Source organism: Macaca mulatta, chromosome 11 (genome assembly GCF_049350105.2).
Source record: "Macaca mulatta isolate MMU2019108-1 chromosome 11, T2T-MMU8v2.0, whole genome shotgun sequence".
NCBI classification, from domain to species: domain Eukaryota; kingdom Metazoa; phylum Chordata; class Mammalia; order Primates; family Cercopithecidae; genus Macaca; species Macaca mulatta.
This window is the reverse complement of record NC_133416.1, coordinates 30,627,148-30,641,250: the sequence shown is the minus strand read 5'-3', so window position 1 is coordinate 30,641,250 and position 14,103 is coordinate 30,627,148. Positions and strand designations below refer to the sequence as shown.

Sequence of the window (14,103 nt, the reverse complement as noted above, 5' to 3'; positions counted from 1 at the left end):
AACTAACTAGAGTTCCAGAAGGAGAAAGAGAATGGAGCAACAACAACATTGGTAAAAACAATGGCCAAGAATTTTCAGAAGTAATAAAACTTCCCATAATTAATTTGTTGAGCTTTTTGGGCTTATTAAATCTAAAGATTCAATCCATACATGCGGAAGCCCAATAAATTCTAATCAAAGAAAATAAGGTATCCTTACTTAGTACATCACAGTAAAACTATAGAACACCAATTACATAGCATTAAGTCATAAAGTGATTCAGAAAGAAAAGAGCAATTATCTTCAATGGAACAACAACTAATGGAATCAACTAACTTCCCAAAAACAACTATGGAAATCAGAAGATGGTGGAGTAATATCTATATTGTGCAGAGCAAATAAATAAATGTCAATATAGAAACTAGAGGAATCTATCTAACAGGAATAAGCATTTTCAAACAAGCATAATACTGCTGATAATAATGTCTTGTGGTGTTATATATATAATATATATCTATACTTATATGTAATATATAGCTTATATTATGTATTAAGTATTTCATATGCATATACAATATTTATATATATACACATTTAAAATGCTGCACAATAGCATAATAACAAAAGAGTAAATTAATACATTTCAAATGTTCACATTCTTTGTATTTTTCAAGAGAAGGCTAAAGATACTAATTAGTTTCAGGTTTTAGTGAGTTAAGAATGCTTGTGAAAATTTCCAAGGATACCACCGAAAGAAAAGAAGCAGAGTACATAACTTCCAAACTAATAACTTTCTCTGGCCAAAAACCAATCAAATTAGAAAACAATCACAATAAAAAGCAACCAAATTAGAAAACAATAACAATAAAAACAACTGGGAAAGCCCCATACTTGGAAATTAGCAAATACTTTTAAAAATAACTCAAGTATCACTTCATCTGAAAATTGTAATTTAAAAATAAAATTGACAAGATACAGTTAAAGCAGTAATCAGAGGGAAAATTATAGCCTGGAATACTTCTGTCTGAAAAGAAAGGTTAAAAGTAATAAGATAAGCATAAAAAATTTTTTTAAATTAGGAAAAATATAATAAACATAAAATAGACAATAGAAAATAATGATCATAAAAGAGAAATTAATCAGAAAACAAATATAAAATTGAGAATGTAGCTACACTGCCAAAAGTTAACACTTGAAAACATGCTGTTTCCCTCTGTCTCTGCTGTAATGCTTTGGGTAAGCCCTGCCTCCCTTACCATCATAGGCATTTGCCTTGCTAATCCTGATCTGGACTCAAACACTTCTGTGTCTGATATTCTTCCTAGCTATAATGCAGTACCTACCTCACTCTCTCTATCCCTTTATTATACGCTATTCTGGCACTCCATACCTCCCCTTAAAAGTGTATCCTAGTCATAATTAAACATCTGAACAATTATTTAATTTCTGTGTACCTTACTAGTTTGCAAGAGCCATGAAGGCAAACATCTTGTCTGTCTTGTTTGTTCCCGATTGTCTCCCCTGTGCTTGATATACAATAATTTGTTGAATGGGGGAGAAATCAAACAATAGAAGGTTGAAAGCAAACAGTATTACCTCCTAATGTCAAGCAGGATCATAACCAATGAGAATCTAGTTTTTCTTTTAAAAAATTAGAAGTAAATTTCACAAATTTAATCAAACATATTCCACTGAAGCAAAATACTTGTGTTTAGATTAATAAGACCAAGAGTTGAAATTGCTTTAAGGTTGGTCCTTTAGGAACCTAATGGATTGATGAGTAAATGTTTATTCGCATGTTTAATGAACAATTCTATCAGCAAATGTTTCCTTGAAATAAAAAAAATTAACACTGTGAACCTTTTAAGGGATGGAGGAAGAAAAGTAACAGTTGATTTACATAACTAAAGCATTTCTTAATAACCAAATTGTAATATTTGATTACAGTATTTTATCAACTCTGTACTGTCAGCCACATTGAATTAAAATTTCCTACAAACCAGCTAAATCACCTTTTATCCACTTTTCTATAACCTCAGACTTGACAGATACAAAGTGATCAAACTCTTCATATCTTTAGCAAACTTTCTATAGGATTAAGTTTAAGTAATAACTTCCCTATTGATTCACAGTTCTAAAGTATATCTATAAACATCTTTGTGTTCTAAGTACTTCAGAGGCAGTCTCTGTGATTTATTCTAAAATTACTTGGGAAGGTCCATTAACTAAAACAATCTATCTGAGGAGGTCCACAATAAAACTAGTCTTTAACACATTCACTCCAAAATAACAAATCTAGAAGATTTTCCATTTCAATTTAAATGAAGGAAATTTTCATTAATGAATTATTATTATAAATTTAAAATTATTAAATTATTAAATCATTATTAAAATGATTATCACCTCAGCAATGCTTTAATAAGAAAAAAATTAATGCATACTAGCTGCAAGCCAATATAACCATTTTGATACAAAAACCAGAATTGGGACTAAAAAAAACTGTGATTAGGCACAATAGCAATACCCAAATCATGGAGGATTTTGTAACTGCAATTAGTTTGTAAAATTTATTCAGGCGATTCCTAATAACAGGCATAAATCTTTAGTACCCAATACAGAAATTACAACGAACTATTCAGAGGAATATCATAAGTCAAAATTACAACCTACAAAAATTATAATCAAATCATGTCTTACTGATATTCAGGAATCCACAACAAATGAAAAAATAAATCCTAAGCATTTCTACAGTTTAAAATCAAATGTCATAAACAGGCAACATCTACTGATCATTCACTGTGTCCCAGCCCTCTCTGGTGCCACTTAAAATAATGGAGTCATGGGTGGCAGGGCGGAGCAGACAGTGCAGGAAAAGTGGATGCAGGAAAAAAGAGCTGCTCAAGTCATCTAGGAAAGACATGATGGTGGCTTTGACTGAGATAGTGACCAGGGAAGTGGAGAGAACTGAAAAGATCCCCACTTGGAATGAACTCAGAAACTACAGAAATTGCTGATGGGGTGGGCTATGGAATAGATAATCACAAGGAGAGAATGGGCACAAAAAGGTGTTGGAAGATTCCAGAATCTCAAGAAATCATGGTACCCTCCCACTCCCCCACACCCCCTGCCACAAAGAGGAAGTACCACAAATACAGAAGAGAATACCACCAAGAATTAGAGACATCGTTTAAGAAGCTCAAATGCCCAACCTTTACAAAGAGGAAGGAAGTACATGAAAACTCAACCCGAGTAAGTACAAAGTATAAGTTCATTTAAAATACACATTAGCAACAACAGTATTCATTAGGGGCATCAGTACAGAGACATCAAGCCAAGTGTGCATAGGGCAAATCTGTCAGAACCTCTGGTTATACTGGCTTTGTAAGTCTCATGTTCCTGTGAGTCTCTCAACCCTGCCTGGCCACTTGAAAATTCATAAAGCAGAAGCATTTACTGTTTCCAGCTACAGCTAGGCCCAAGAGTCCAATACAAGAATCTCAGGGGTAGAGGGAGGGAGCAAGTGAGTGATGGAGGTCATTCTGTTTGATTCAGGTCCAGTCTTAGTCTGTGACCTCCATATCAGACACCTGAGGTCAGATTCAAAAATTTTTCTTAGTCTCATATTGCACTATTCATCCACAGTAGATTTTAGATGAAATCTACTCTCTCCTCCCTTCCCCATGCCATCCCTCCTGAGTAAACAGGATGACGATTTCTACCCTTTGAAGATTCAGACATGGGGCTTGCTCTGAAGCAGTCCTGGGTATAGCTCTGTGGCCAAAATAATGGAGTCCTCATTCTAATGAACAAGAGGAATTCCAGAACCCAAGGGGAGACTGATATTCTAGACTTCACAGATTCTATGAAAATGTGGTATTATAGAATCTAACATTATAGAACAGTCTGTCAGTTTAAGGCTTCCTACTGATCTCTTAAAGGTACTCTGAGGACAGTATAGATGATCATGAGATTCTTCCATGTTGTCATATGTAGCTATAGTTTGTTAATTTTCCAAGTGTATGGTGTTCTATTATATAAATATAATCCAGCCGGGCAGGGTGACTCACACCTGTAATCCTAGCACTTTGGGAGGCCGAGGTGGGCAGATCATGAGGTCAGGAGATGGAGACCATCCTGGTTGACACAGTGAAACCCTGTCTCTACTAAAACTACAAAACATTAGCCAGGCATGGTGGCACATACCTGTAGTCCCAGCTACTCAGGAGGCTGAGGCAGGAAAATCTCTTGAACCTGGGAGGTAGAGGTGCAGTGAGCCAAGATTGTGCCAGTGCACTGCAGCCTGGGCAACAGAGTGAGACTCTGTCTCAAAAAATAATAATTATTATCTTTATATAAGAATAAATTATATATTATATATAAATATATAATATAGTATAAATATATTATTATTATATATAACCCAAAATATTAAACTTTCTACTTTTGACGAATATTTGAGTTGTTTCTAGTTTGAGGCTATTATAAACAATGTTGCAATAAACGTTATTTTACACATTTAAAAAACACAACCATTTCAACAATCATGCTACTATGAATTTGCCCATGGTTAGCTAAAGAAGACTTTCTTTTTCAATGTACTCATAAAATTATCACCTTCAACGTGGCCAACATTTTCTTATGTATGACCTTAGGTATATATGACCTCAAATATAAAATCTGACACTGTTCAGAGTTAAACAGCACGTTTTGTTCTATGTTTATATTAGTAAAATTAGTAAGTAAACTATTAATTTTAAATAATCTTTCAAGTCACAGAACCAATATACATTATCATGCTAATTAAAATAGTTTTGCTGAAAATACAAGAATATTCACTACAGGTCTGTTTGTAAAAGCAAGAATTAAAGTAAAAATAGCTAGTTACATTAGTAACAGTAATCCATGAAAAAGAGTACTATGCAACCACTAAAATGAATTTGGAAAATCTATAAGTACTTCTACAGAAAGTTCTCCAAATTATTGTGGGAAAAAAAGCAGGGAGTATTACTATGTATATATAATACACTGTCATCTCTATTAAAAAAAATAGACACCACACAATTGTACATGCCTAGAAGATATTCGGATGGTTAAAAAAGAATTTATAAAACTAGTTGCATCAGAAGTGAGACTAGAGAACTAAGATAAAAGAAAAATTTTCACTGTATATCTTTTGCATTATTTCCCTTTTCTTTCATACCCTTATACTATATATATGTATGTATGTGTCTGTCTCTCAAAAACAATAAAAAGTATCTTTTCTGAGGCCAAAAAATGTAATTCAAGATGGACGGCTGATTAGAATTGCATACATTAGTGTAAGAATGGTAGGCAATGATTCCTACTGTTACTGAGCCAAATAGAATCTAAGTTTTGTTTTATTTCCAGTGTTTTTTTTGGGGGGGGGGGGCAAACTTAGGATTATAATGATAAAGAGTCAGAGCACTATCTTCATATTATAGAAAAAATATTCATTCCCCAACCTTCATTTTTTAGCAGTATCAGAAACTCCCTATAGCACCATTTTTAAACTATTTTACTTTTCTCTAAATATATCCTAAAATATCCTAAAATGCACACCACAGTCTTTAAAAAGCAAATTCAGATTCAGATAGAAAAGACAAAGGTACTATAAAATACTGTAAGAAAAAGCAATGTGAACAGTAATTGATTGTTAAAAGATACCGAAAAAGACAAGGTTTCTCTTAAGAATTATAGTTCTTCACATTAGTATTTGTGTTCTCTTTTTAGAACCACTGTCATTTATTAGATTAGTATTGTCAGTTATACCACACAGTTAAACCAAGCACCATAATTCACCTAGTAAAAGCTATTCATATTACAGATAACAACGGCCATAAAATAAAATAATAAACTGAGAATTCAAAATCTCATAGAATTATTTAGATATCATCTAGTCCTTTAATTTATAGATTTGCTAATTGAGATTCACAGAAGTTACATAGTTAGCTGAGGGCAAAGACAGAACTCCTCACTCCACAACAGGGATATTTGACTCTAACCCACACTATAATAAACCTCATTTTCAGAAGTATAGCAAATAACACTGTATACTTCCTATAATATGCATTAATAAAAACAGGAACTACAATAAATTACTGAAAATTCACATCAAGACTAGTATCTATATGTACAGTACTAATTCACAGCTTTATAGAAGCTATCATCTTAGGCATCATTTTTAAAAACTGGCTCCAGAGTAAAAGAACGTGAGTTAATAACCTCGGAGTTAAACAGAATATACAAAATGTAGCAAAAAGAAGGTATGTGACAATTTTCTATTCAAATAATCTTTGTAAAGACACTATGAAATTATTAGACTTCAATAGAAATCTGGTTTATGTCCTGACAAAAATGTCTAATGTAGATACAAAAACAGATGGAAAGTTTTTAAGCATTACCTATATTGCCTACTATAATGCACGTATGTGACTATGTAATAAGTCACCTTCAAATTTTACCTCAAATATAAATCAGACAAATGAATTTGATTAACATTGATTATTACTATGTACAAACTACAGATTAATCTGAAGAAAAATACTGAAACAATTTTTCCTCAAACAAAAATTTGTGGACTCAGGTTCTGAGCTCTCATAGATGTGTAACACAGATTCTACTGGAAAAACAGGGTTAGTAAGAAGAGTAACGGGATATTAATAAAATGACCGATTTGTTGTCCTAGGTTTTCCTGGACAGAATGGAGAATGGAAAAATTGAACCATGAAATCAAAAAGGCATCTGTCTTGCAGGTTTCTCTCTGCCAATGTCTTGAGAAAAATGTTTGAACTTTCCTGTTGGCTTTGTATGCAAATAGCTCCAGATGCAAAGTGAACCACATCTAAGTTATTTGGTTCAACATCTGCTGGTCCAATTCCCATTATTCCTTCTAAAGGGTCAGCTTGTGACAGACAGTTTAGTTTGCCCTCTATACAAGCTGTTTGGAAGGAGCTAATTTGGATTAAAGTATCTATCCGGATAGCTTGTTTTTTCCCTTTGATGGTCAATGCATTCTAATGTGGTCTGTGTAGTGCTACAAGGAACTTAGAAACATATTAGAAAGGACACTATTCAAGGTTTTGCCTCCCATCTCGCCTTCTAGACAATTTATATTTATACAGTTAAACATAAAAAGTGAACAGTTCTTTGCCTCTAAAACAGCACCACCCACATTGTACACAATGGCAACATGACAACACTTTCTGACATAATATTCTTTTCATGTAGCTGCTATCAAAGATTTGAACTTAAAGTTACTGATGAAAGTGTTTGCCAATATTAACAACACATTTCATGAAACATCCTGTCCTTCTAGATGACAGCTTTTATATGACATCACTGAAAATGAAATAAGGTGCACAGCACATGGCATTTGGTGTCTGAAACACAGTACATTTTCAAACGTATGCTAAGTGAGTGAATGAATGAACAAATGAACAAACAAACCAAAGAATTAATTTAAATAAACTCCATGGATTCTGAAACTTAGAGTCTGCTACAATGAGAAAATAAAATAAAAACCTGTAGTAATACCAAACTAAGACTAACAGTTCTTAGAAATTGCAAGGTCATGATATAGTCCTTTCAAATCAGTACAGGTTGAGAATTTACATTGGAGAGGGAAAAGGAAGAAATCGAAATCAGAATATATACACATACACATAAACATCTACATATATATACATGTGCCTATATTATACACATATATACATATATACATACATATATATTTGTATATAAGATAGCCATTCATTTTGAAAAGTCTCCGCTCTTATTAGTTTACTAAAAAGTAGAGCATTACTACCCTTATGAACATTTATAAAAGACAGTTACTTGAGAATAATTTCTTTTAAAAGAGATTTCTTAGCCAAAAAAAATTATTAATTTTTTAATAAAATACAGTGCTATGAGTAGCCAACTCAAAAACTTTCTTATGTTAGATGCTCTGCAAAGTTGGAAATTATTTTTCTTTGGAAAAAAATGTTTAGAAAAATAAGTTAGAAAAAAAGAATGCAAAAGAACTATATACTACTCTTATTCCTTCTAGATCTGTAATATATTAAACTAATATTTAGTCTAGTCTCTATTGTTACCTACTGGCATACAGCAGGACCAAGTAAGAGATGAGAAAAGGTCACCAAAACAGCTCTTCTTTCTTTCAGAAAATCTGTGACTGCTCTTATTAATCAAGATTTCCAGGTCATATGTTTGCATTGAGAATGACGAGGAAAGTTAATTGAGCACCAAAAAAAAAAAAAAGCTTCTTTGAGTAATTAGCCAAGATTTCTGAGATTAACATATTTTTGAAGGCAAGTTTGGTTTTGCCTTCTTTCAACTTATGATAGAAAGACTAATTATCCCCAAAGAATTAAAAATAAGAAGAGTTAACAAAGTAAATCTGCTCTACTCAGCAAGAAATAATTACTAAACATTGTTTATTAAAAAGGCAAGTGCTATGCTAGACATATAGGATTCAACAGGTTTAAAACACAGTCACTGCCCTCCAAATCTCAGACTAACATAGACATAAAGAGATGGGAGTCATACTGATCAAATATTTTAAAAATACAAATTAGACACCCATGTTTATAGCAGCATTATTTACAATAGTCAAAGGCAGAAGCAACCCAGTGTCCATCAATAAATGAACAGAGAAACAAAATGGAATATTATTCAGGCTTAAAAATGAAGTAAATTCTGATACATGCTACCACATGGGTGAACCTTGAGAACATTATTCTAAGTAAAATAAGCCTGTTACAAAATGACAAATACTGTATGATTCTACTTTATGAAGTATCTAGAATAGTCAAATTCATAGAAAATAGGATCGCAGTCGCCAGGGGCTGAGGGGAGAGGGCAATGGGGAGTTGTTTGATAGATAGAGTTTCAGTTTTACATGTACAATACTGAACTGTATACTTAAAAATAGTTAAGATGGCAAATTTTATGTTATATTTGTTTTACCACAAATTTTAAAAATACAAATTAGCATATGCTAAGGACCAAACAACTGGTACAGAAATAAAAGAACGGTAAACTCAGAAGCAGCAGCAGTTAATGAGATGCAGAACAAAGTCAGTGATAGCTCCATACGTTTTCTTGAAAGAAAAGTAAGACTGAAGTAAGTGGATGGAAGATGAGGTAAGTAATACAATCAGGAGCAATGACAAAAATATAGGAACAGACCATGGGAACACTATGTGGATCACAGTTTGGCTTACAGGCTTCAAGCGGAATAGCATGGAAGGCAATGTGGAGGGTTAGGCTATGAAATAGAGAGGAAAATGCTTAAAGAAAGGCAATTCTCCTTGGATAGCTTTCACTAAAATAAAGTAATAATTTCTACATGTTTATGGAGAGCAAACGAAATAGGAAAAGAGCTTGATAATTTCATATTCATTCATCTCTTATTTACATTCCCCAATTTCTATGATAACAAGGGTGTAAAGACACATTTTACAGGTTAGATACTATAACTTAAGGAGATACAGGCCTAGAGATAATACTTTGTACAAAGCATCAGCATGCACATTTCATTTATTCTTACTTACAATTCATTAATTTCATCATCAACATTGCCTATAAGCTAGCATTTTAAGAGTTCACTATGTAAATAATGCTAATATACAGTAAGATGCATGTCTTGAGGTACCTCAACCTATTGACAGAACTGCAGGCTATACAGACACTTTAAGAAATACATTAATTATCCCAGTTGCTATCACAAAATCTTCCTCCACCTACTCGCCTGTCCTGAAGCAGTAGAATCACTAGGCTCACCAAACCCACCTCACTCTTTATTTAACAAAATCCTTTATCCTTACCCCAAGAATGAAGACTTTTATTTTCCCCAAAAAACTTTAAAAATGTAAACCAAATGTTTCTTGGTTCTCTTCTTGGATTTTAAGCTGTGGTAAAGCTTGGCTAATCACCATCTCTTTTTAAAATATTTTCCATATGGATTATAGACAGCTAAGATAAAGGTAGGTGGGAAAAAAAGGAGAAAACTACTCTTTTCTTAAACTGAAAAGAATCTGCCTTACATCTCTTAAGGGTTCCTATCTTCTCAGGTCTTTACTGTGGAAATGATTACATTGTTATGCTAAGTATTCTTAGCATGATGCTAAGTGTTCACATCACACTCACCTAAACAACTTCCAACTACCTGAATCAGAGACAGACTTCTCCAGGCAGAGAAAGACAAACTAACGAAGGAAAAAGACAGCTTTGGTTGAGCAAACATGTACCATGTCTTTAACTTCAGCCCTCAGCCATGTTTCTTATTCTCCATTTTGCAAGTCACTGAGAAAATCCAGAAAGAGTTAATTCTTCAGATCTAATTTTTCAAAGGGAGTAAGGGAAAAAAGAGTGTGTGAGTGTGACTGTGTGCGTGTGTGTGTATGCAAGATGACTTGTCCTTTAATTCTAGTTTCGCGAAGGTTTGAGTATTTTACCTACTAATATACAGACATGTGCAGATGTGACATATAATGTTCACTCCTAGAGAACAGGAGTTAATTTGCTCATAATATACAATTCTTTAGAACTTTGCCACCTTATTATTATAATAAAAGAGACTGTTTATGCTTTCATAAAAAGTAAAGAAATACAATTTGCCTTAAACTTCCAATCTACTGAAATCATTCCTCAAAAGCCACTTACGACCATCTATGGGTTTTTTTCTCAGCCTCCAATCTCATTGACCTCTCTAATGCCTTTGGAGAGGTACCCATAGCTTCTTTGAAATTTTCTACTTCTAGTTTCTGTGTTGCAGCACTAGCCCAAAATCCCCTTACTTCTCAGACCTCTTTTACCTCCTCCTATTCCCCACCTTTGAACATCCAAATTAATTACTGAACCTTATTCTATCTATGTACTGCTCCTCCCAGCAATCTCCTACAGCTTTAAGTGTCATTATCAACGGGAAAACTCCTAAACCAAGAATTCCAGCCCGAACCTTTCTTCTGAGTTTCAGGTCCCTTAAATATATTATACATGTCTAACATTAATTCATTAAGGCCCCATCTGTCCCAAACCAAGTCTCAAATTCTCTATTTCTGTTCATGGTAACACCATTCTTTCAGAATCAAGACGTGAAACCTCAAAAATCAATTTTAACTCCTCCTTCACTGTCACATCCACACAGTCCTGTGGATAACTCTTTCCAAAAAACCTGAGTTACTGAAAAAGAACTGAAATAGAATCTGAAAGAATACACGCCATCCCTAAACACAGTTACGTGTATCAAATGATAAAACTTTTTAAAACCATTCTGTCATCCACACAATGCAAAGAGTACAGTTGCTCTGCCTGCTTTACAATAAACAAATGCAGGACAGCACACTAAAAATCCTGAACCACTATATAAATATAATCTACTATCCCAGTTCTCCCTATCTATTTCCAATGCCATCCTAATCTGTTCATTCATTCAGTTGCTAATTCACTTATTCCCTTTATTCTTTATTCATCCTACAAATATTTATTGAGAACCAACTATAAGCCAGATACTATGCCCCATATTTAAGACATAACAACAGGACAAACAGACATAGTGGCTAACCCACAAAACTTGCTGTCCAACATGAAAGTTAGATAATAGGTGCATGTAGACATCGGAAGGTTTGCTGGGAAGGTGATCCAGAAAAAATAATTAAAGCAAGAAATAATACTTTTAAAACACAGGAGTTAGTATCGTAAGGGAGTAGAAATGAACACAATGAGAAGCAATAAAGACAATTCCCAGCAAAGGAAATAACACACAGCCCTCAAAGAAGAATGAGCATCCTAACAATGCCATCACCTTTCTCTCATTTGCACTTTTGTTCCATTTATCTTTCTCCCTTCAAAATCTTTCCTCATTCTCCCATATCTGCCTATGGAAATTATATGCACCCTTCAGAGACCAGATCAACTATATAAGTGTGTGTGTGTGTGTGTGTGTGTATATATATATATATGTGTGTATATATATATATATGTGTATATATATATATATATTTCCAGCTGCCAGGTTAGTACTTGACTCAGACCAGGTATGAAAATAAGAATTTGCTAAATAAATGGATGATAAAATCATCATTCCTCCCAAATGACAAATCTATTTCATATTGCAAATATCCATTGCCTACATTATCTACCCTTGAAGTAAAGGACTAGACTAAATTCCATACATCTCCATATCCCCATAGTGCCTAATGCATAATAAGCACTTGATTAATATTTTACAATAAACAACTGTAACATTTGAGGTCTAGGCAGAGCTGCTGAAGAAAAATACTTTCATCTTATAACTTTAACAGATTTAATAGAAAACTCTGAAAGCTCAAAATACTCTTTTGACATAAATTAATATTAAACATGAGGTCTTCCAAGAAACATCTGTCAATAATGGATTTTTGTATTTAATTTTCAGAAGGCAATTTTAATTTTCAATACATTTAAGTGATTTTATTGCAAACACACTTCGAAATTTAAGTATGTTGGAGATGATAAATTATTTTTGGGCTATAAAAAGGAGTCTTTAATGAACTGGACAACCTAAAAATGTTATTGGGCACCTCACCTTCCAAAAACCAAGATAAATTGAAAAATGTAAATTGTATTTTAACTTCATTTAATGTTCCTGATGTCATCTTTAGAATCAGGCCTCAACAAAATGTGTTACATAATTCACAATTTGTTATTTTAAAAACCTAAAGAGTAAATCTGGATCACTCCATTTTTCAGATCAGAGAAGGACAAGTAAAAAAAGTGAGAAATAGGGTTTCAAAGAATAGCCAAAAATGTTACACGGGAAAAAAAAAACAACCTAATTCCTGGATACCAATACCTGTAGGAAAGGCGGCCCAAGGAATAGCAGGAGATGTTGTTTGAGTTTCACCATTTCCACCATCAAAAGTCTCCGCAGCCTATAAAACAAAGGCAAGATTATTTTAGAAGATGTGAAAAGCAGAAATGCTATTTAAGTGATCAAGCATTCCAGTTCTACAGGCATATCTTCTATAATACACCAGACACTTTCATATTCCCTCTAAATTATTGCTTTTTGGTCTTTACTGCTACCACTCCTATCATGACTCGCCACCCCCAGTACCCATGCTTTATTATCTTCAAGTAAAAATTTTCCTTCCTTATTCAAATAACTCTACTGTTAGTCAATAAAATTTTTATTTTATATATCCTTAATCACATTTTCACTTGTAAACTTTATATTTAAGTATTTTAACTTACCACATTTAACCATCTATGTAGAAAAAATATTTGTCTTTAAAAATATATAGACACCAAATCCTTTTAATTAATTAGCACAAGACCCAATTAGAGATTAATTCAAAGAAATAAGATTCGTCTGTCTTGAATAATATACTACCTAGAATTAACAGCATTCAATATTTAGAGAATTCCTAAACCTCAAGTTTTCAATTAACAAGCCGTCCTATTTTGTAACAATTACTGAATATTGAGTTTGTAGGTAAGAGCACAGAGTTTTCTGTCAGATGCCCAGGTCACAGCAAATTTTCTACTAAAAATTAGAGCCAGAATTTCAGTTTGTACTCTCCATTGAGTTGCCAACGCCTTAATGAGAAGTTAAAAGGGGTAATCTGATACAGGAGCTAAGTGACACAGAATACAGTAGCTATTCTCTACAACTATGAAAAATGAACATATTTTATATAACCAAGGGTAGAGACCTTCCCTATTTATACAGCAGGATGTGGAAAGAAAAAAAAAAAAACCTAATAACTACAATTAAATTGTAATATTGGTTAACTTGTACCTATGCAGTATTGAAAGGAATCAATTTGATGAATGTAACAAAGTGTAATACTGTTACTCTACAGAACACTATCCACTGTGTTTTTTTCCTAAATAATACATGAAGTGTGGTTTAAATAAAGAAGACTATGCCAGACTGTAACCTTCAAATAACAACTTCCAAACAATAAACTAAGCCAGATGGTAACTGAAACATACATTTTCCTCAAAATGGAAAGCATTTTAACAAAAATAAATGTTACATTTCAGTAACATAAATAAGATTCAATCACTCAACAAAACCCAAAACATTAAGCAAAATCCAGAAAGCATACAAAGCGT

At 33.1% G+C, this 14,103-nt stretch overlaps 1 protein-coding gene across 20 annotated transcripts in view; it reads right to left on the bottom strand.

Annotated features, from left to right (window-relative positions):
* CCDC91 (coiled-coil domain containing 91) overlaps positions 1-14,103 on the bottom strand; it is a 370,457-nt gene that overhangs the window by 288,879 nt on the left and 67,475 nt on the right. For 19 of the 20 annotated variants that reach the window (XM_077953174.1, XM_077953168.1, XM_077953177.1 and 16 more), the window contains one exon: positions 12,836-12,914. The exons of the other annotated variant lie outside the window; for it this stretch is intronic. Coding sequence is in view for 11 of the 19 variants with exons in the window: in XM_077953168.1 (XP_077809294.1) it covers positions 12,836-12,914 (79 nt within the window). In the remaining 8 variants the exon portion in view is untranslated. The remainder of the gene's footprint in view (positions 1-12,835; positions 12,915-14,103) is intronic. 20 annotated transcript variants of the gene reach the window in all.